Source organism: Dreissena polymorpha, chromosome 12 (genome assembly GCF_020536995.1).
Source record: "Dreissena polymorpha isolate Duluth1 chromosome 12, UMN_Dpol_1.0, whole genome shotgun sequence".
Lineage (NCBI taxonomy): Eukaryota > Metazoa > Mollusca > Bivalvia > Myida > Dreissenidae > Dreissena > Dreissena polymorpha.
This window is the reverse complement of record NC_068366.1, coordinates 25,113,980-25,137,465: the sequence shown is the minus strand read 5'-3', so window position 1 is coordinate 25,137,465 and position 23,486 is coordinate 25,113,980. Positions and strand designations below refer to the sequence as shown.

Genomic DNA, 23,486 nt, shown 5'->3' with positions numbered 1-23,486 from the left:
ATGTCTGGATACAGGGGTGTGGAGCGCCAAGCCGCCTGTTTGTCAGATAAAAGGTATGTTTGAAACAAATTAATGATCTAAATTTATTTCAGGACTTGACACTACTGAATTCAGTTCAACTAACTAATTAATTTAACAAGCAAATTCGTTAATTCATATACCCCGCCAAATATCTTCATTTACATATGAACACTCATAAAGTTTGATGTTTATATCTTATGAAGTTTTTGAGATATAACCCTCACAAGGTTGTGACAGACGGACAGACATACGGGCTGACATACGAAAAGACTGAAGGGGCAATTCGTGCAAGCTCATCAGGGATGACACTTTTGATTGATGGTTTCGTTTATAGGAATTCTCTTCTAAACGAAAATCTTGTCGAAGCGTAAAACGTTCCCTGATTAGCCTCTGTGGACTGCACATGTTAGTCTGGGACGACCCTTTACGCGCATGCACTATTCCCGGTTTTCGCAAAGCGCGGCTTATATAGAAGTACTAAAACACATGTTCGGTACGTCATTCTTTGAAATTGGTTACTTTCATGAACTTTTCTTCAGACTGTGGCGCCCCACCTGCTCCCACAAACGGTATAGTAGACACCTCTGAAGACACCACGTACCAATCGGTGGTGTCCTACTCGTGCAAAGCGGGCTTCGTACTCAATGGTATCATAGAACGCACTTGTCTGGCGGATAGAACGTGGACGAATGAGGCGCCAACATGCGACAGAATCAGTAAGTGTTTCGGAGCTGTGTCCTTGTTGTTGAGCAACGATTTCAAAAGTGTTAATTGGCTTTTAAAATACACCAAATATTAAGCATGGTCTTGAATGCAAACTTTATTGTACTATTTCGAGCTGTTAATTAATAATGCATCATCGCGCGATTAAAATTACACAATTAACCTTTAAAGAAGTATTGTAAACTTCATCATTACGAATCTGAGTAGTGGTAGTAGTAGTAGTAGTAGTAGTAGTAGTAGTAGTAGTAGTAGTAGAAGTAGTAGTAGTAGTAGTAGTAGTAGTAGTAGTAGTAGTAGTAGTAGTAGTAGTAGTAGTAGGAGTAGTAGTAGTAGTAGTAGTAGTAGTAGAAGTAGTAGTAGTAGTAGAAGTAGTAGTAATAATAGTAGTAGTAGTAGTAGTAGAAGTAGTACATGTAGTTGTAGTAGTAGTGGTAGAAGTAGTAGTGGTATTGGTAGTGGTCGTGGAGGTGGTGGTGGTTGTTGTGGTGGCAGTAGTAGTAGTAGTAGTAGTAGTTGTTGTTGTTGTTGTTGTTGTTGTTCTTGTTGAAGTAGTAGTTGTAGAATTAGTAGTAGTAGTAGTAGAAGTGATAGTAGTAGTAGTAGAAGTAGGTCGTGGAGGTGGTGGTGGTTGTTGTGGTGGCAGTAGTAGTAGTAGTAGTAGTAGTAGTAGTAGTAGTAGTAGTAGTAGTAGTAGTAGTAGTAGTAGTAGTAGTTGTTGTTGTTGAAGTAGTAGTTGTAGAAGTAGTAGTAGTAGTAGAAATAGTAGTAATAGTAGTAGTAGTAGTTGTTGTTGTTGTTTTTAGTGTAGTAGTAGAAGTAGTATTAATAGTAGTAGTAGTAGTAGTAGTAGTAGTAGTAGTAGTAGTAGTAGTAGTAGTAGTAGTAGTAGTAGTAGTAGTAGAAGTAGTAGTAGTAGTAGTAGTGGTAGAAGTAGTAGTAGTAGTAGTAGAAGTAGTAGTAGTAGTAGTAGTAGTAGTAGTAGTAGTAGTAGTAGTAGTAGTAGTAGTAATCGTCGTCGTCGTCGTCGTCGTCGTCGTCGTCGTCGTCGTCGTAGTAGTAGTAGTAGTAGTAGTAGTAGTAGTAGTATTAGTAGTAGTAGTAGTAGTTGTTGTTGTTGTTGTAGTAGTAGCTTATATATAATTTTCATCATTATCATTATTTATAGTATAATTATTATAACGTCCACCCGACAGGCTGCGGGACATTAGTTGAACCAGCTCACGGTGGCGTGGACCTCTCAGACGGGGTCATGTTTGAAGATGTAGCCTTCTTCTCGTGCGATCCCGGATATCGGGTCACTAGTGGGGACCTCGAGCGAGTGTGCCTCGCAACTGAGCTATGGAGTGGAAACACCCCCGTCTGCACAATCAATGGTACCGTATGTGTGAACACAATTTGGCTCCCCGCCCCTTCGTAGAAGTAACATATACCTCAACAACTAACTTTTAATTGACTTGTTTGCATAGTTAAGTTTACATGTACAATCTTTGGTAAGATAATTACGCATCGTTTACAAGAACAAAAGTCCGCTCTTGTAGTCATTACCATTATCAGAGATGTGTAATGTTATTGATTATTTGTTGGCACATCAATATTATGAGAACAAGACTATTACTACCTCAAGCTAGTTCGCGGGGGCGAAGCTACATGTAAGCTTTCTACTCACGGGCTAATGCATTTTCCAAAACAATGTCCCAATGACTCAGTTCAAGGCATTGATGTTCGAATAATTCATTATTTTAAGTATATTGATTAAATAAATATCAATTAAACCGACAGTGACTTCATAATTTAAAACATTATACTTAAACTTATTGGTTTATACTTTGCCTCTCCAACAGATTAATTTATATTTCAAATACGAGAATTGTATTTATGGTTGTTTATGATATACATCTTATTGAATACCGGTCGTACAACTAGTAAATGGTCTCACTACGGCACTGGCTAGTTGAATGTCACGGCTACTTCGTATAACACAATTTCATTTTTTTATCGGAATTCGTTCTGGGTGGAATATAATGATTTCTTGTACGCCCGTCCATCTCACCGTTCGTCCGTTCATATTTTACCCGTCACTATTCCCATTTTACATTGCTCCAATCATGAGCAATCGTGTTCCACAGCTGGTTGTTTTCACTGCAGTTTATTTATCTGATTTCATCTGTTATATTCTTAATAATTCGCCTTCTAAAAGACGTTTTGCAAACGTAAGAAAAGTCCAATGATATGATACTAAGTGGAGGGTGAAAAGTAATCAATGCATCTCAAAAAGAAATCTGTGATTGAATGGTTGATGTAGGTGAATACTTACCTCTCTGATATGATAATATTAAATAATAATTTCATTGTTGTATTGACCATTACATACGGCAATTTAAAGGGGTCTTTTCACGTTTTGGTAAAATGACAAAATTGACAAATGTTGTTTCATATTTGCAAATTTTCGTGTTAGTTATGATATTTGTGAGGAAACCGTAATACTGAACATTTACCATGCTCTAAAATAGCCTTTAATTGCATCTTTTGAAGATTTTAAAACCTGAAAATTATAAATCGTTGCAACGCGAAACGATTGAATAATTTGGAGAGTTCTGTTGTTGTCGTTATATTTTGTGAAACTACGAGGATCGCTTATATGAAGTATAAAGTACATCTGTCATAGTATAAGGAAGGATGGCCGAGTGGTTTAATGCGTAGACTTTTTACTCCAGGACTCCAGGGGTCAGTGGTTCGAGTCCTGCTGAGGGTTTCTTTTTTATTTTAATCTTGATTTTTTTACTGGAGCTTTTTAGATCCAATGTTTACATTTATCAATATAAAGCATTTAATGACGAATTTCAAAACATGCCAAAATCTGTGAAAAGGCCCCTTTAATGAGGCGGTGGTATTATATGTGTTCATAAACAATCAAATCATGACTATTTGTGTTGAAGTTTCAAAAATAGATTAACATTCAGGATAAACATGTTTTTTCGGTCTTCAGCAAGCTATTTAATTGCTCCACAATATATACATGTACCTGTGTATGTATTCCCAGTATGCGCAACGCTACAGCATCCCAAACACGGTTTGGTCGCCACTCCTATGGGGAACACTTCCGGTGCGGTAGCGGAGTACTCGTGTGACGTCGGCTTCTCGATCCTCGGGGTCAACAACCGAACGTGTGACCACGACGGGGTCTGGACAGGGGTCGCTCCGACCTGTGTGATAACTGGTAACTCTCTGGAACGGCTCTTTTGAGGCGAAGAACTATGTTTGTTGCCCTGATACTTGACCAAGATTGGGAAACGTACTTTGTCGTTTATTTCCTTTCAGTATTTTTATCTTATAAATGGTCGTCTTGAATATTTTCTTATTGAAAGAATATCTGAAATAACCTTAAATATTAGTTTTAAATACACTATTAAGTCAGCAAACGCATTTAATAAGAGTTTCTTGATTGACGAAATTGTTGAAAAAAAAATCTTGGTTATATAGTTAAAGGTCGGGATACTTAAGGGTATATTGTTTAACCGGAAACAAAGATGCGCCACACAATTGAATTCCATTTAAATAACATTTAAGTGTAGCACGATAAGCATGCAAATATCATATCCTAACACCAATAGCATCATCATTCAAATCTAGACTGTGGCCCCGTGCCCCAGGTTCCGCACGGCAATGTGACGTACTCTCCCGGCACTGTTTACCGTTCAACCGTGATGTTCACTTGTGACGACGGTGCTGGGTACGAGCTTGTGGGCGTGGCTAGTAGGATTTGCCAACCGTCGGGACTCTGGAGTGACATGCAGCCGTCGTGTGAACTGAAGGGTAACATATTTTTCATTCTGAATGAAGCGTAAATCATGTAAACTTACATAATAGTAAACAATATAATTATTTTCACCAATCCCGAACCTTTTAAGAAATATATTTACCAACATATTATACAACTATACATATATTATTCATAAGATATGATAAAGATCCATCGAGATATGTCTCGAAAAACTGAATGCAAATCATATTTATGTTTTTATTTACAAAACTCATCGCATATTTAAGAAGCATTCGGTCGTTGTTTGTTATATTGAGTTCTAATAAAAACTAACGTACAATATATTTTCCGCAAACCACTATAAAAAATATTTGACACTGTGCTTCAATGGAGACCACTAATGTAGTACTCGATAAAAGGTACTCAAACACACCCACATCAAAATATGAAACGATTTGTGAATGTGACTTTAATATTATTGAAAAGTGTTAGTTGAGTGTCCAATTCCCTACATGTAACAAAGATGGCATGGCATGTAATTGCTGGGAGAATACCGTACCAAACTGTCGGGGGTTTTCTCGCGCTCTTGATCCCAATCTCGCATCAACAGGATACCTCAAGCACTGTAACAGAAGTAGATTAAGTCCAATACAGTACAACGAACATTCAAGATCAATCCTTTATACATTTTATAGAATACATGTCAATTTTTGTAAATTGCAAATGATATGGTTTGCAATAAATAAAAAGAATCAACATAACACATAATTCAAAGCATGTGCGCTTTTACAAGAAAGGTAACGTAACCGATAATTTCGTATGTCTAGACGTTCAAAACTTATTGATAAATCATGGGGTATTGTTTGAAAGCAACATATTGATTGGTTCCCATTCAATAAGATTCATAGCACTATAGCACTATGTTCTTTTTATAGATTGTGGACTCCCTAAAGCTGTCGCAAACGGTTTCTTCACTTACACATCCACCGATGTCCACTCCGTATCGACCTACGCATGTAACTATGGATACGGACTCGTGGGGTCAGCTGCTGTAACCTGTATGACATCCGGCTTCTGGGGACCGCTTCCGGTTTGTAGCTTAGGTAAGAATGTCGTAAGGATACACGTTGTATATATACACACATGAACATTTCGTACGTGTTAACATGCAAGTTGTGAGGTAGACATACGTGTTTTTCTGCATTAACACCGGTTGAATTTGCGTTTATTTTAATGCTTATTTGAACATCATCTTTGAATAATTGCAAAAGGCTGTATTTACTGGGTAGACTTTATGAACGAAAACATAATTACATAGATATTTTTAAAACAACAAACTTGTCACAAAGTATAATCTGTTTGGAAAGTTACATGTTACCAATACCAAATAATTAAACTACCAAAAGGCGACGATTTGAGAAAAAATTTCTAAGTGGCACAACGGTTAAACTTTCCCTCTTGTTTCTATTCATCGCGGCATAGATTGCGGCGACCCGCCTGTAGTCGCGCATAGTACCGTACACATACCCACGAGGACTCTGGTGGGGGATAAAGCGACCTACACGTGCAGCAACGGTTACGTTGTAAGCGGAAGTGCCTCCATTCAATGCCAGACAAGTGGTGCGTGGTCCAAAACGCCCATATGTTACATAGGTACGTATAATGTGCACCATAAAGGCTCATTAAAAAATATGTGCATATCATAACACTTTGCCACGTTGTCTTAAGCGATATTTAGAATTCTCAATTTGTAGCAATTCACCATGCTTAAATATCTTAAGATTTTTTTGTGCGAAATTTCATAAAACCTTTGTTAAACGACTTTATTTTTGGACTGCGTGTGTTTTAGGCTTTTTTCAATTAAAGGATTAAAATAAGTATTTGTTTTGTTAATGCACTGTGTTAATGTTCTTTTAAAAGTGTACAATATAAGCGTGGTATTTATTTTAATGAGGCTATGTTAAGTGACGATGTGCATGATGCGTTTCCATATTTGACCAAGCCTAGCGATGGAACTGTAATACAAATGTTGGCGATTCGTTATAGAAAGCATTTGATAAATTGGCACAATGTGAGTGTCTACTAACTTAGGACGTGTAAATAATTTCTGTCTGGAGTCATCGGTGTTTGGCAGTTTAATATTTATTGATTTCCTTTTTATTTCAGTAACTATGGGTTACGGCGAGGCATGCGTTTCCACGTCTCAGTGTGACACCGACCAGGCTACATGCCGGACAGACCGCGGTCAAAACATGTGTCTGTGCGCGGCTAGCGGGGAGCTGTACGACGTACAGACGAACGTTTGTCTCAAAAGTAAGTATACGTGCATCAGCGTTTATGCGACCAATTTACAACAAATTTAATGCACAAAAAACAAGTTCATTCAAATTTATGTCTGACACATTTTTATAATAATTATATCAAAAATCAAACCTAACACCTCTTCCTTTTGGTGAATACAGTTGAGATGCAAAGATGCTGCAATAACGATTGTACAACAAGATAGTGGATAAATCTAAATATATTCTTTTACTGCATTATCAAAACCATATATTTTAGATTATACCTGAAATATATACTTATTCACAAAAATTGTTCGGGCAATACTGCCAGTACTATGATTTTCATGAGAGAAACAAAAACAGATGTTAGAAAGGTAATTATTCTAATTAATGCACGAACTCAGTTGAAACGCATCCCTTTCACTAAATACATCAGGTCTATTTGGTAAAATTGTCATTCGTATATATTGATACTATATGATGTTGTCATTTTCTCCTTCCTTAGAATGCAATGACCTCCCGGAAGCCCAAACATTCCCGTACGGCTGGGTGGTCCTGCCGGAAGTCCCGTCGGCCGGTCAGATCGCCGTATATTCATGCGCAGCCGGATATGCTCTGCACGGGCACTCTGTGCGCATGTGCCAGTCGGATGGGCGTTGGAGCGGCGTGGAACCCAAGTGCTCATTCGGTAGTTTTTATAGCATTCGTGTGATGAAATTTTATTAAACTAACTTCCACACGCCGGGTATGCGAATACTTCTTTGACGGATGGCACTTCACTAACAGAGAACAACAAACGCCACGCGCGAGAAGTAAGTTCCTCTGTTTTATTTAAAGTTATATCCTAAAGATTAGTTTTTAAGACAAGACACATGGTCGAGTTGATAACTGGTGTATCCTTTTGTATTGGGAATACACAATTTTACGGAAGAATGGTACAGTTTTGCCCAAAAAATAGAAAATTCGATCGGAAAACAGCATAAACTGGATGAACAGTAAACATTTTAACAAAATAAAACTAAAGAAATTGTTTGCTATTCCAGCATGTAGAGTAATCACTGTGCTTCAAATACTGAAATTTTGATAGTATTCAATGAAATATAAACAAAGATATTGCATGTTGTAATAGGTGGCATACATAAAGTTGCAGGCACTTTGTTTACCGATAAAGGGCACTTCAGATCACGGAGACTTCCAACAAAGCGGGCACTCTAATAACTGAGTTTTATCTTCTACCTTAAATGCATTTATTTATATTATGGCTATTCATACGAAACATTTTGAAAATATATTTTTCAAAAATCACATTACTATTAATTTATACTATGGTTATTATAATTGCAATTTTCAAATAAGATAATATTTATTATTAAATAAATGTGTACATAACGAACTTGTTTTTTTTTATTGTTAACTTGAGATTCAGAGAAATGAAAATACAACGGATAATGTTTAATTTTACTTAAAGCAGGGCTCTAGATAACGGTAGTGAATGGGTCTTTATGAGGCAAATACACATTTGTTCTTCATAAAATCCTATGTCGGTTGTGCTTATTTGAATCGCATCATCAAGACGATACTTATGCGTAGCAACACAATTAAAAAGAGAATGGTAAAACTCCCTTAATTTTGAGTCCTGCTTATAGGGAGCACTTCCCTTTACGCAACGCTAACGTTTGCTCGAAGTGCGATTCACCTGACCCTAAATCACTGTATAGGTTGAGTTTAAAGAAACACGGGTAAAATTAAATCGTAAAAACAACTGATTCTGGAAAAAAGGAATGCGTACATAAAATGTTTAAATGTTATATAATGGAGTCAGTACTTAGTATATCCCCACAAACTAAGTTTAGGGTGCTATATAGGATAGAACTTGTCTTCCTCAGTCTTAAAGAACTGAGTGCACACTGAGCACTTTATGCATCCATCCTCATGTGTCTTCAAATGACGCTTCAAGTAGGCTTTCCTAGCATAACTGGCCTCACAAATTCCACACGAGAACCGTTCGCTTGTACACAATTCTTCTTCTAAACTAATGTCCATCAACGAACCGTCGGCGGCATTCATAAGCTCCGATTCATTCATCCTGTAATAAATAATTGTGTCACTTATATGCAACTTCATATGCAGCATGCAGTGCCCCAGATAATTATTTCGGAAATAGGGTTTTCACCCACTGATTTTGAAAAATAGGGTGATTTCATTCTTGAAATAGGGTGAAATGAGTTATAAGATGCATACAGTAAAACCATTGCTGCTTTACTTCTGTTGAAGCTGCACACACTTGTATTGATTCAATAAAACTGTAAACTAATATAATTAACTTTAATAAACTGATGTTTCATAACATCTTTAATCCTTTATAAACTTTAAACTTAAAAAAAATATGATAACATGAATGATTCGGCACTTATTGGCTCTTGCTTTCTTGGTTCGAAAAAGTTAGCGATCGACTGATATTTTGGCGCAACAATTGCGGACGTCTTTCTCTTAGACATTTTTATTACGCATCGTATTAGAAACTGAAAGCACAGACACTTAACAAATACATGCACAATGAACGACGGATTAAGTCAGATTGAAAACGCATGTATGTCGTCGTAAATAATTTGGTCAGCCGCTCTATTTAACTATGAAATCTAGTCCGCAGAGCATTAGAATAGCTTTGACTGTTTTATTGCTCCGTCATCCAGGCGCTTGCTGAATAAAAGCGTCGCCTCGTAACGAAAATAATCACAAAAATACCGAAAATGAGCAAAGTATTTTCGATCAAAGCTATTGTATCGTACGCATCAAATAAGACGAATGTGCGTAAAAGGCAAATCGGGTGCGTTTTCAATACGCATGATATTGTATTTCTTTGCGTTTTTAAACATTTTAATAGGGTGAAAGACGCAGATACGCAGCTTATCTGGGGCACTGAGCATGTGTTGTGTTTATATTAAAAACAAAGACGGATATGCATAACTTTTTACACCACTGTCGTGTGATTAAATCGACCCCGCTCGTTCTTTTATTGCTATTTTCGTTTATTGGCATTGAGCCAAAAAGTTCCAATAGAATTTCAAACCTGCATCGCTGCTGATATTAATCTCTGAGTGGCAGTTTAAGCAGAGTGATTATTCATGACATGCTATCTAATAGATAAGTAAATAACCTTAGTACCTTCATTTGGACATAAAGATAAATGCTTTAGATCAACCGTTTAGAACGTAATTTAAAATATATGGTCATATAGATTTTACTCATTAGACCAAAGACCTATAGAATACATGTTATCTATAGGTCTTTGATTAGACATATCCAATTTGTTTAACATTTATCTTTCACATTTATTACAAATCATAATCATATTTCAAAGGGATAAGAACATGCTTCGGTAATTCGTTTTTTATTTGCGTACTAAGTACATACATTTTTTATTTATTGACTGCTTACTTTAACAGTATTCCACAGCGAATTCTGTATTTTTGATTCACAGAAAAAAACGAGTGTGTTATATCTGGAAAAAAGTGTCTAGATGTCGGGAAACGAAGTGCCATTGTTTTTTAGATGATCGGTAAACGAAGTGCAGATGAAAAATGTGCATGCGACTCTTAAAACATTTGAATTTTCTCAAATACATTAGTAATATAAAATGTAACATGTTGTAACATTACTGGATATATTGATCTTTTATTTCGAATAGTAAGCACGTTCTTGATTTATTTCCAAGTATGTTTATTTTGTTAAAATATGTACTGATCATTCAATTCATGCTGATTATCGATGGAATTTTGTCGTTTTTTTTAATAACTCACCGTTTATCGCGAATTTCTTTCTTCGCAATACGAAGTGCTATACCATTAATCACCCAAACAATGTTCTGTGTCTAAAAACCAAATAAACAGAACATAAATACAAAAAAGCTGAAGAACTCACCTCTCGCGCGTGGCTTTTGTTGTTCTCTGTTAGTGAAGTGCCATCCGTCAACGAAGTATTCGCATACCCGACGTGTTCCATGCCGATTTCAAGAAAGTGACTTATTTTATGCTTTCCGATGGTTTATAGAGAAATATAAGTGAATTAAAACTGAGATTTAACTGTTTCAAACCGGGAAAAATAACAGTGAATATCAATAATTTTTATAGTTTTACCGAAACTATTTTTAGATATCTTTGGTTTCCACATTGTGACCCCCAATTATGACCAAGGGCGACTACTGTGCATTGATGTTTATAAAAACATATGGATGAGCATCCTTATAAAATACATAGGGGCGCCCAACGGGGAATTATATTGTCCGGAATGGCAAAAATACAAAAATAATCATTTGAAAGCATAAAAGAAAAAGAAAATTTGTTGGATTTGGTGGAAAATCGATTTTAATTCACTCGTGATCATAGAAAGAAATGTTATACTCGCGGCTGCGCCACTCGTGAAATTATCATTTTCTATCACGCTCGTGAATTAAAATCGATATTCCACCAAATCCAACAAATTGTGGTAAAGGTTTGCTAATGAACGAATGGTATAGTGTTATTTTTAGGTATTTTACGTGAAAACCCATGCCAGCATCTGAATATGTAATACCACAAAGAGACAAAACTAGATGAAATATGGTAGCGAACATTTAAGCCCCATGCTGGAAAAAGTGGGTTTAATGCATTTTCGTGAAGTGTCATTCCAGACTAGCCTGTGAAATTCGCAATGGTTAGTCAGGTATGCCACTTTACGCTTTTATGGAAGCTTTTGTGTCCAGGAAGTCCCTTATAAACAAAAATTCAGTTTAAGGGGGAGTATCGTTCCTGACAGGCATATGCGGACTGCACAGTCCTATCTACGACGACATTCCATTTTACGCATGTGCCTTAAGCCCAGTTTAATGTAATCGAGGCTAATTTAAACGTCTTTTTATATATGTTCATGTTGTCATATACATTTATCAATATGTTCAAAATATAAATAATTCATGCTTAAGTTTGTCGAAAGATATGTATTGATTACAGCAAAGAAATGGCGAAATAATAACAGGTGCTGAAAATATTTAATCATTCCAATCGTTAATGTCACGTTGCAATCTTAATAAAAAAAATGGCGACTATTAAAACGAGCACAGTGCATAGATATTTGCGAATTCTTATGCATTTTACGATCCGTTTACAAAGATAGATAACTCGGAGTAAAGATAGATAACTCGGAGTAAAGCGTTTGCAAAAGAAATATTAATTTATCATGAAGCGGTATTTGCTATGTGCATGTCTATTTCGTAGTAAGTCAATGACTATCATTATCCACTATAACTATCCCAGGCTGTCCGTTCCCGACGAACCCCCTGAACGGTTACGTTAACACTTCGGAAGGCCTAGTAGCCGGCAACCGTATTCAGTACTACTGCAAGCCCGGTTATGCGTTGAGAGGCGAGGAGTTCCGAGTGTGCCTTCAAGACTCCACGTGGAGCGGCTCGGAGCCGACATGCGCTATTGGTGAGATAAAATTTACCTTTTTTGATCGTTGTGTATTTTAGCTCGATATGATCAAAGTCGCAAGGCTTATTTAAAAAAAAAACTATCGACTCCGTTTCATTGACAGAACGCTTCCGAATGGTCTTGACGACACTACCTGCGAGTGGATAGCATCCTAAACCTCCTGATCATTAGGAAAAGTCCAAATCCAAGTCCCCTACACGCCACAAGCAAATGGATCTTGAAGAATAATTTAAAAGATCAATAGCAATTGTGCATATACGCGTGCATAATTAACACAATTAAATCGTATTTATATTAACACATGTCATGTCGATGGCAAGCGACAATAATTAACACAGGCTCTATTTATATAATTGTTATGCGCTACCGCTTTTCAGTAAGTTTCTTCCACTGGTCGTTTTTTAAATAATTCACTTACTTATATTAATTTACATAAAAAAGACTTCCCACTAACATTTATTCCAGGAATATTATCCCCATATTCGTTTTCTCAATGTCTAGTGTACCGTATTTATCAACTTTCGTGTTTTTACTCTAAAAATGCAAATAAATAACGTTACAGAATGTGAGACGTTACCGGAAATCAAGAACGGTTACATCGACATGTCTGACGGCCGTTGGGAGGGGGCCCACGTGATATATGTATGCCACAACAACTATGCATTGGCCGGGGACTCCATACGGAAGTGCGAATACACCGGCAGATGGAGTGGCTTAGAACCAACCTGCGGCTTTGGTAATATGAACACGTGTATACGTGTCGGTCATTTAAATCTGGTGCAACGATATTATCTTAACATGTCAACACCCATTTCCCCCGCATAAAACGTGTTAGTTGGTAAACAGTTTTTGAGTACTTACAATTTTGAGTTCTCCCGTCACATACGTGCCCTATTTTAAACATGAAGTACACTGCTGATCGGTGTACGTCCCATATGGACAAGTAAGTAGGTTAATGCTTAGCTAGAGACCGAACTTCTGCTACCATTGATGGCATCATGCGCCAGTGTGACCTCGCTTACGTTCTAATCTGCTCAAGTTGTCTGTTAGATTTAAAGGGCCGCATTCTGGAAAAACAGGGCTTAATGCATGTGTGTGCCATCCAAGATAAGCATGTACAGTCCGCATAAAGCATAATTTTCCCAGAATAACGTTTGACCTTTGAGTACATTAGCTCGACCTTATTAATCAGCAAGTTGATTATAGGTTGATAGCCTAGATGATCAAATGAAAACTCCACCGATACAGCTTATAAATGTTTACTTGATTCAGAACAAGATTGGCTCGTTCAATGGCAATTGTTCATGTGTGTTGGTCATTTGCTCGCTCGATCTGTCGCTAAATGTAGTTAGTGACCTTACATTGTTTAATCAAGACTACGATGACAATCTGCTTTTGATATTAGTGATATATAATTGCACATTTTTATATAATTCAATATATTCCCTTTAAATGTCTGTACTTACAACTTTGCACAAACATAAAAGGCGAAGCAAGGTTTATTGAGGCCACTGGCTGCTGTATGGTTTACTCAATTAACAGGCTGTTTCCTGTTTGTTTCAGCGATGTTCCCGGACATTGTCTTGGCCCTTGGCGGTGTATTGTTATTTATCATTCTCGTGGACGTTTTCGTCATCATCTTCTTCCTCATTTACAAGTTCCACAAGAAACCAGAGGTGAGGACTATACACCCAATACAAAACTTACCACGAGCTGTATATTCTCTAAAAAAAAGAGAGTTGTGTTTAGCAGTTTGTGCAATGCTATATCGCTAAATGGGCGGATCCAAATAATGCTATTTTAAAAACGTGCGTTTATATGTTATCTTTATTTCTATGTTTACTATACCTGGTCGCGTGGTCTCTTATTATTAATGCTATTGTTACGTAATTCCATGCTGCTACTAAAACGTACATATAACTTTAACATAACCCCTTCTAATAATATTTACTGAACGGCCATGTTTGTTGCACAGTCGTCATCGACATGTGATTTTTGTTTTACACACGAAGCGGTTAAGAATTTCTTTATATTATTTACCAAACCATCTTATCGACATATCGGATACCTTTTTCAACGTTCGGTAATATTTTGTTATCGCTAAATTGTTCAATGTTAAATTGGTGTGTTTGTTTACATTTTTACAATTGTGTTTGTGTCTGTAACCAAATGTTTAGGATTGTGTTGTAAAAATATTATTATTATATAATATTTCACGAATGTTTGAAAACAAAGTTATTGTTATTGCAACCAACGAGTTGTTAGCGTGCTTGAAACCCAGCGCTCTTTAGTTAAAAACCTCGTTTGAATTGAGCTCATCTTTATCTAATACTCATCGCATATCTGTGTTTTGTTCTGTCAAAATTGGGCAAAATGCATGTGCGTTAAGTGTCGTCCCAGATTAGCCTGTGCAGTCCGCACAGGCTAATCAGGGACGACACTTTCCGCTTAAACTTGATTTTCGGCAAGGAGGGACTTCCTTTAAACGAAAAATGTCATAAAAGCAGCGGAAGTGTCGTCCCTGATAAGCCTGTGCGGACTGCACAGGCTAATCTGGGACGGCACTTTACGCACATGCACTAAGCCCAGTTTTCTCAGAACACGACTCATACATTCAGGTCAAGTTCGATGATATATCTAAGGAGGACGTTAATAACACGACTGAGATTGAAGACTTTGGAGATAACCCGATGGTCAAACCACAGGCATTTTCGGTTCGTATTGTATGCTCATAATGAAAAAATACAAATAAACATGTGTATTATTTACCGTTTCATATGTTTCGAAAACGTATACAATTGTGAAAACAAAAGTCAACAATTATGAAAAAAATCCCCTAGTCAAAGTCAAAACGAATAATTCTTAGTTTTCCAGATGAACCAGTGTTTACCTAGTTTTCACTAAATATGTATAATGTGTTTTAAAATGAGATGTTTTAACGGTCACCTGTTAAGATGAATTAATATTTGAAAGGCATACAAATGGAAGGTTAAAACATCTTCTGGCCGTTACGTTATTTAAGCGGCGATTACAAAATTGTAATTCATATCTGATTTTCACAATTTTTTTCTTCGCTTTGCAATCTGGCGCCGTAATTTATCATGAATAAAAATCTTCAACAAGCACTGTCCATACCCGTGCTTTATAAGTAATTTAGTCGCGTTCTGAGAAAACTGGGCTTAATGCATGTGCTTAAAGTGTCGTCCCAGATTAGCCTGTGCAGTCCGCCTAAATTGGATTTTTTGTTAAGAAGAGACTTTATTTAATCGAAAAATGTCATAAAAGCGGACAGTGTCGTCCCTGATTAGCCTGTGCGGACTGCACAGGCTAATCTGGGACGTCACTTTACGCACATGCATTATGCCCAGTTTTCTCAGAACTCGACTCAATTGGTTTGCATAGTTCTCAAAACATCCTATCACTGAACAGATCTACGGCAAGAACTATAAAGTACCAACGATAAGTCACAACGACGATCCCGCTACACCCCACCCACCGCCGCAACCCAATCCTGCCTCGAAGATTATATCCCTCTCCTTGTTCGACAAACCAAGCGCCGCGTGGAAAAAAATATTCAGGAAGGACCGGAAGTACGAACCGGGAGTTGAGGAAAGGTCGAAAGACGATGAAGTCTACGCTTCTCGCCATGCCTTGCATGGATTTCCGGTATGTGAATATTATTGTTCAGATTACAATCAATCCTGTGAATTTAGTGTCTAAATAAGACGGAGTAAAAACCTTTTCTGTGAATGTTCTATATGAAATATTTAATATGTAAATATATAACAATAGTACGACGTTAAAAATAACATAGATGGAATGAAAACTGACAACCGTGAGTAAGAGAGAATAGCATAAGCTGTTGATATTTGTAAATATGTGTTTGACACATTTAAATAGCTCTGTATAGTATTTAAGATAGCCGTGTATATACCACAGGTGATAAGCGTGTGGCTATGATATTAATTAGTGACAACATCATTTTGAATGATAAATAATCATATTATAACGAAAAATCAACTTTTCTGAAAACAAATTTCACTATCAAATATATATATAACAAGGTATTCAACTCGAATTCACCCGAAAACAGGGTGCATCGCTTTGAACAGCCATTACTTCATCAAATTTGCAGCGATTATCACGCTCTCGGTCTTATTCAACGCATAAATGAATTTCCTTTCTGGAAATGTACATCTCTTGCAATATTTTTACAAATTCGGGGTCAACTTTTAAGAAATAACACGATACACAACTCGCGTGACCCACTTAATACCGATCAGATAGGATTTCAGACTGAAATCTTCACGGAGTAAAGGGCATTTTCCCTTCAAAGTTCACGGAATTCGATACCATAATTCAACAAGCTAATTCGTTGAATTGATATCCCCGCCAATATGCTTCTGGACACACAAGTACTATATTTGTCACTTAAAAAAGCATGTTTTCAAGATACAAAGGGCCATAACTCCATTATTAACAGATGGTGAACAATGTCATTTGGCGTGCATCATCCTCTTATCCATATATATACTGATGCCAAGTTTCAATGAAATCCGTCAAAGCACTTCCAAGATATGGCTCCGGACGGACGGACGAAAAGACGGACGGAAAGACGGACGGAAGGAAGACGGACAACGCCCAAAACAATATCCCTCCGCCTATGGCGGGGGATAATAAAACGTATGAAAAAAACATTTTTACCGTACTTGCCGTTGCATTATGCATCAAAACTAACTGTCCAGCGCCGTTTGAAACCTTTGTTTACATACATTTCAACTAACTGACATTTTAAACACACGAGTGATTTCATTGGTCCAATGCGAAGGTGTGTCTTTACAACTGGAGATTTCATTCATGAATACTGTCAGATCGTCTTCAAGTAGGTCAAGTTAATTGTGTATCGTTTTATTTCTTAAAATGTGACCCAGCATGTATAGAAATATAACAAGATATATACATTTCCAGAAAGGAAATTCATTTGAATAAGACCGGGTTCGTGAACATCGCTGCAAAATTGATGAAGTAATGGCTGTTCAAAACGATGCACCCCGTTTTCGGGTGATTTCGAGTTGAATACCTTGTTATATATATATTTGATAGTGTTATATATATATATTTGATAGTGAATTTCTTTTCGGAAAAGTTGATTTTTCTTTATAATATGATTATTTATCATTCAAAAAGATGTTTTCACTAATTAATATCATAGCCACACGCTAATCACCTGTGGTATATACCAACAACGTTGCTTTAATTTTTTTTTCTCGTTTCTGGATAAGTTTGCTACAGTAAACTTTAATATCGTATTTGCTTATTTTTCATTTTATAAGACGAATTCACTTGGAAAATAAAATTTTAATTTGTTTACAGACGGGCCCAAGTCGAGATGGTGAATACCAGAACAGCGATGAGCTCGATCTGTCCTTTGACTCTCAAGAAAGCACAGCGTGACCTTTAGCTGAAAGACTATCAGACTCCTTGTTTAATTCTTGTTGAATATTGCTGAACTCCAAACAAGACACTCAGCTATTTAATTGATGCTTATTGAAGCCTCTCAGACGAGACGTTAACATATGAGTCGCGTTCTGAGAAAACTGGGTTTAATGCATGTGCGCAAAGTGTCATCCCAGATTAGCCTGTGCAGTCCGCACAGGCTAATCAGGGACGACACTTTCCGCCTAAATTTGATTTTTGCTAAGAAGAGATTTCATTTAAACGAAATATGTCATAAAAGCGGAAAGTGTCGTCCCTGATTAGCCTCTGCGGACTGCACAGGCTTATCTGGGACGACGCTTTACGCACATACATTATGCCCAGTTCTCTCAGAACGCGACACATATTATCAACTATGCACGATGAACATATTTGTGTTTATCCGCTATCACACATGACACTCGCACATATTGCAGACACTCCCATACAAGACTCTCGGGTATTATTTATTTACATGACGGAGTTATGTAACTATTAAACAAACTGTATACGTGTACACAATTGTATTTAATAAATGTTATTTGAACTCACATCTGTGTAACAATTAACACGCAATACTATTGCACCTGTCAATCAGATTCTTACCTAAATATCGATCGACCAATCAGCGCTCGATAAATCGGGCGCGCCGGTTGCAGGCTGTCAAGTGACCTTTTTTCAAAAAGTAGGAAAAAATAGGAACTACTTTTGCAAGTAAAGTAGGAAAAAAGTAGGAAAAAGTAGGAACTTTTCCCTCAAAAGTAGGAATACATAATACTTATTTTTTAGACACAGGTCCAGGAAACATAGCTTGAAACAGAGCAGGAGTGCCATCACATGTTCTGTATGGATAACCACTTGAAGCTACCTTAAGGGCCCAGAAGATTTCAGCCTTTTGTACCTGTTCCTTGTGTGATGGATGTACTTGCATACAGATAGATTTATCCCCACAACCCTGAGAGCTGCTTTGCTTTTGGGCACTTCCAAACAAACGCTTTTGTGAATTATCATGCATGTATTTCATGTTTTCCTTGTGTTTTTATCCACCTGTATGACTTATAAGTTGATTAGCACCAGAATTACTACAAGATGGACTTCATTCAGACAGTACAATATCTTGCAAACTCATTGCCGGTATCTCTCTTGCACCATGATCCCAGTGTTTTTTCCACTGTTGTCCAACTTCTCCATCCATGAAGGGTTAAACTTTGTTTTCCCACTAGGAATTTTAGCACTTATAGTGTATCTATGATAATTAAGTTTCAAGCAAAGCTACCCTGATAAAGAAGTATACATGTTATTAGACGCTGTTCATTTTGGTGTATCATCAAATAAGTGGTTAGAGGTCTTCTGTGTATCGATATAAAAATGGTAATTATATTGTGCATGTTATATCCTTAAGCAGAAGACCAAATTTATTTAGTGATACACCAACTTGTTGTACAAGATTAATACTAGTATATAAAGCAGTGTAAATGCTCTGCTACAGCTACATTGTGAAACCTTTAAATTGACAATAGGGTGCAGTTATAATGACTTAAGTTACATTCAAAATGACTGGTCATTGCAGAGCAGATTATGCAACTGGAGATAGGACCTTATCACCTGACATCTTTTATGACAGCATTGATTGGGCAATGAAACAGTTGCACTACATTGTTTATTCCAGTTTCAAATAATGGCTTTTACATTATTGATGACTTTGCGGGAGTGTAATAATGCCGTTTAATAATTTTAATACTTCGCTTTAACACCTTAAAGTTACCTCACTAGCTATGGCATCATTAGACAAGAATTGTGTTTGTCCGAAACACAATGCCCACTATTGCGCAGCTTTGAAAGAAAATTTCAATATATCATTTGGCAGGTTTAGAAATTATCTCCCTTTTAAAGCTTATTACTTCCATTGGATTGTATTTTTTAACTTTTGACCTTGAAGGATGACCTTCACCTTTCCCCACTCAAAATGTGCAGCTTCATGAGATACACATGCATGCCAAATATCAAGTTGCTATCTTCAATATTGCAAAAGTTATGGCCCATATTAAAGTTTTCGGACGGACACACACACACAGACAGACAGACAAACGGACTGACAGTACAACTGCAATATGCCACCCTACCGGGAGCATAAAAATGTATCAGGGCATTTAGGCTCTGTGCATTTATCTTTAATTACTAAACATGATGTACCTATGATATCAATAGAACATCATATCCGTTGTCATGTTATACAGAATTTATTACATTATATTTGTAAATGATGAAAACTCGGCAAAGCATCAGTTTTATCTTTTTTCCAATAACTTGTGTAATAAATTCCATATTACATAAACACTCATACAATACATGTATCTCTATATCTCTACATTCCAAACAGCAATATCATGTAAACATGCATAAGGTTTGGTCAAATTGTTGTCAATGGAAACAAAATAAAACTGGAATAAACAATGGGTTCCCTCAGCTCTTGCATCACTGGGAACTGTGTAAGGTAGTGAAGTCTGCAGTGTACAAATGCTAAGGAAGTAAACAAGGCACTATTGTTACTTAAAAAAAAACTTGTCAATAATTTTAAAAGTTACATAAGAAATGAATATTTATGCTCCTGAAGAGGTGCTAGCAGACAGTCAGCATGGGTTGTCAGGTCTCATCTAGATGAATGCACATTAACAGGGATACAGTCATGCCATAGACTCATTCATCCTGCAAGTTTACTAAATAAACTCTTTAAAAAAAATCTCCATTGAAAATGAAAAAGTAGGAATAGTAGGAAGATTTGGTAAAAAAATAGGAAAAAGTAGGATCCTGATGAAAAAGTAGGAAATAGTAGGAAAAAGTAGGAAAAAGTATGACCGCTTGACAGCCTGCGGTTGGTAACGACCAGTCCGCCTTTTTCCAGACAAGCCGAATGCCTAGTTCTCTTCTTTCAACGAGTTTCGTTTGGGTTTTTTTAGTAAAAAATGGAATTGAAATATGGTTTAACGTGTAAATAGGGTTTATGCAACTCGAACAGTCGTTATCCAGAAAAATAAGTGAGATGAATTGAATTTATGCCTTTTCCGACGAATACATGTCGTATTGAAAAGTGCGATTGGAAGCTTCAATGTGTAGTATTACCGAAATCCCCCTTATAGAACAATCAACTATTACTTTTACTAAAAACTGACAATGTCATTTAAGCAATAATAGTAAGATGTATATCAATTGTGTAGATAAAATAAAAAGGAATATTGGTACCCACTTTGCATCACTTAACGAAATCCCCGTTATACATCGCTTTTTGTGTCAGGAACAAGTGAAAACAGTTTTATGTCACTTTTATTAAAAACGTATTAATAAATGCCATTGTATAAGAGTTATTTATCACTTATATCACCAATACACGCGGTAACTTGGGGGAAGTCGGTACCTGCGCGAGCGTCTGATACTGGTAGCTGTATTCAGTAGCCTGACCGACATCCTCTTCATGGAACACTAATTTATATCAGAAAATTACCACACTGATTTTTTTCGTTTTGCACTGTAACTTAGAATGATTTATTAATGTCCTAAAAGCAATGTTTTATATAAATAATATCATTTTTATACGGATTTCGGTACCCGATCGGCGTCAGAAAAGAATGTACCACTTAACCGAAATCACAGTTATAAAGCGCTATCTCATTTCAAATATACGTTGAAAAAATGTTTCGCTAATATTTCCGTAACTCACATGGGTAAATAGTAAATACCAGTGTAAAAGTGTTAATTTGTTACCAATAACACTATTACACGTAGGAAAAGGTTAGATTTCGGTAAGCGCGCAGGCGTGTGAGGGTGTGTTAAACGTACCGAAATACCCGTTATAGATAGCTTATGTTCTTTATAATCTAATATTTTGTACATTAATTTTGCACAATTAAACCATGGCACGACCCTCTTTTACCAATGTTTTATGGTTTGTCAAAAGAACATAAAAAATCATCCAAATATCGCGGTAATAGGCAATCTATAGGCAATGAAGCCACTTTGGTGTTATCTTGTCTATGTTTTCTAACCGCTAAGCCATGTAATTAAGTGGGCGGAGCGATCATCGTCCTGGCCATGTGTGAATTGCGTTGCACGAATAACTTATATTTGTGTGAAGTTAATCAAACAAGAAAGTGGGCATTTATTTATGATGAATGTTGACAGGATAACCACTAGCGTTTGATACACGCAGACTTTATTGACTTTAAATTACGCGTTGAATATATCTCATTTGAAACCGCTCTCAAACAATCCAATCGGACTTGATTTACAAGTTGAAACCATTTCGTTGGAAATGATATCATAAACGCCCATCAGTCTTAAAAATAAATGTGCACATATGTTTGAACTTTCTAAAATGCGTAAGCAATTTAATATTGCGGGATTTCTATACTTGTAGAATGACTTGATGTAATTTTAAATTGTATTTCATTTAACGTATGTGATCACTTTTGCCTTAGGTGCAGTATTATAATGTTATTATGTTATTACTTTCAAAACAAAAAGTCCTGTTAATCAATCAGCATGCGCATTCGTTATGAAATGTTATGTTGCATATTTTGTTTCGTCAATAGTCATCAGGCCCGTACGCAGGTCATAGGCCCGCCCCCCCCCCCCCAGCTGACCTTCAACTTAGGAATGTTATTTTAATGATGGGCCTACTGCAATTTTTCTCTAATAAAATGGTCCACTGTACACTTTTCCTCAATACAAAATAGCAGATGTGTTTTATGTGTAAATATACTTAAACGTACCCGGTCGATATTAGACTGTACCCGAGATGTATTACCGCCTAAAATCCGATGTCGTAAAGCGCGCTACCGATTACGGTCAAACGATATTGTTTATCTTAAACAAACTTCTATTGAAATAAAAACTGCATCAACATGCTTTTTGAGTATGAGTGGCCATAATATAGAGGCCATTTAACAGAAAATTGACATGAATGTGAACATAATTAATATATAAAAAAACGACAACGACCGATTTAGCGTTAAAATTCCCGGGTACGTTGAAGTATATTTACCGTACCCGGGGTACATGTAAGTATACTTAAGAGTACCCGTGGTATATGTAAGTAGTACCCGAACCGACAATGACCATTCGAGCTTTCTTTGTGCTTTCTGCATCAAGGTAGTACCACGGTGATGTGTCTGGGGCGTAACGAGGGCGTTTATGCCAACTAGAGGCACTGTGAACGCAGATGTTGTGGTTTAAAGGGGCCTTTTCACGTTTTGGTAAATTGACAAAATTTAAAAAAGTTGTTTCAGATTCGCTAATTTTGGATTTAGTTATGATATTTGTGAGGAAACAGTAACACTGTGCATTTGCCATGCTCTAGAATCTTTTGACGATTTAAAAACCTGAAAAGTATAAAGCGTTGCAACGCGAAACGATTTAATAATTTTGAGAGTTCTGTTGTTGTCGTTATATTTTGTGAAACTACGAGGATTGCTTTTATATAGTATAAAATACATCATTCATGCGGATAGTATAAAATACATCATTCATGCGGAAGGACGGTCGAGAGGTCAAATGGGGAGACTTTTTACGCCAGGACTCCAGGGGTCAGTGGTTCGAGCCTTGATGAGGGTTACTTTTTTTTATATTATTGATTTTTTTACATGAGCTTTTTAGAGCAAATGTTTACATTTATCAATAGAAAGCAATTAATGACAAACTTCAAAACATGCCAAAATATGTGAAAAGGCACCTTTAATAACTAACATGTTTTGTTAATATTGA

At 36.6% G+C, this 23,486-nt stretch overlaps 1 protein-coding gene across 1 annotated transcript; it reads left to right on the top strand.

Moving 5' to 3' along the window:
* LOC127852457 (CUB and sushi domain-containing protein 1-like) lies at positions 1-18,280 on the top strand. Its single transcript, XM_052386412.1, has 15 exons — positions 1-37; positions 561-737; positions 1,938-2,117; positions 3,785-3,961; positions 4,375-4,557; positions 5,440-5,607; positions 5,987-6,157; positions 6,671-6,817; positions 7,292-7,474; positions 12,078-12,251; positions 12,817-12,990; positions 13,818-13,930; positions 14,873-14,968; positions 15,684-15,920; positions 17,628-18,280. The coding sequence occupies exons 1-15, from the start codon at positions 1-3 to the stop codon at positions 17,706-17,708; spliced, it is 2,298 nt and encodes a 765-aa protein (XP_052242372.1). The 3' UTR covers positions 17,709-18,280.
* The last annotated feature ends 5,206 nt before the right edge of the window (positions 18,281-23,486 follow it).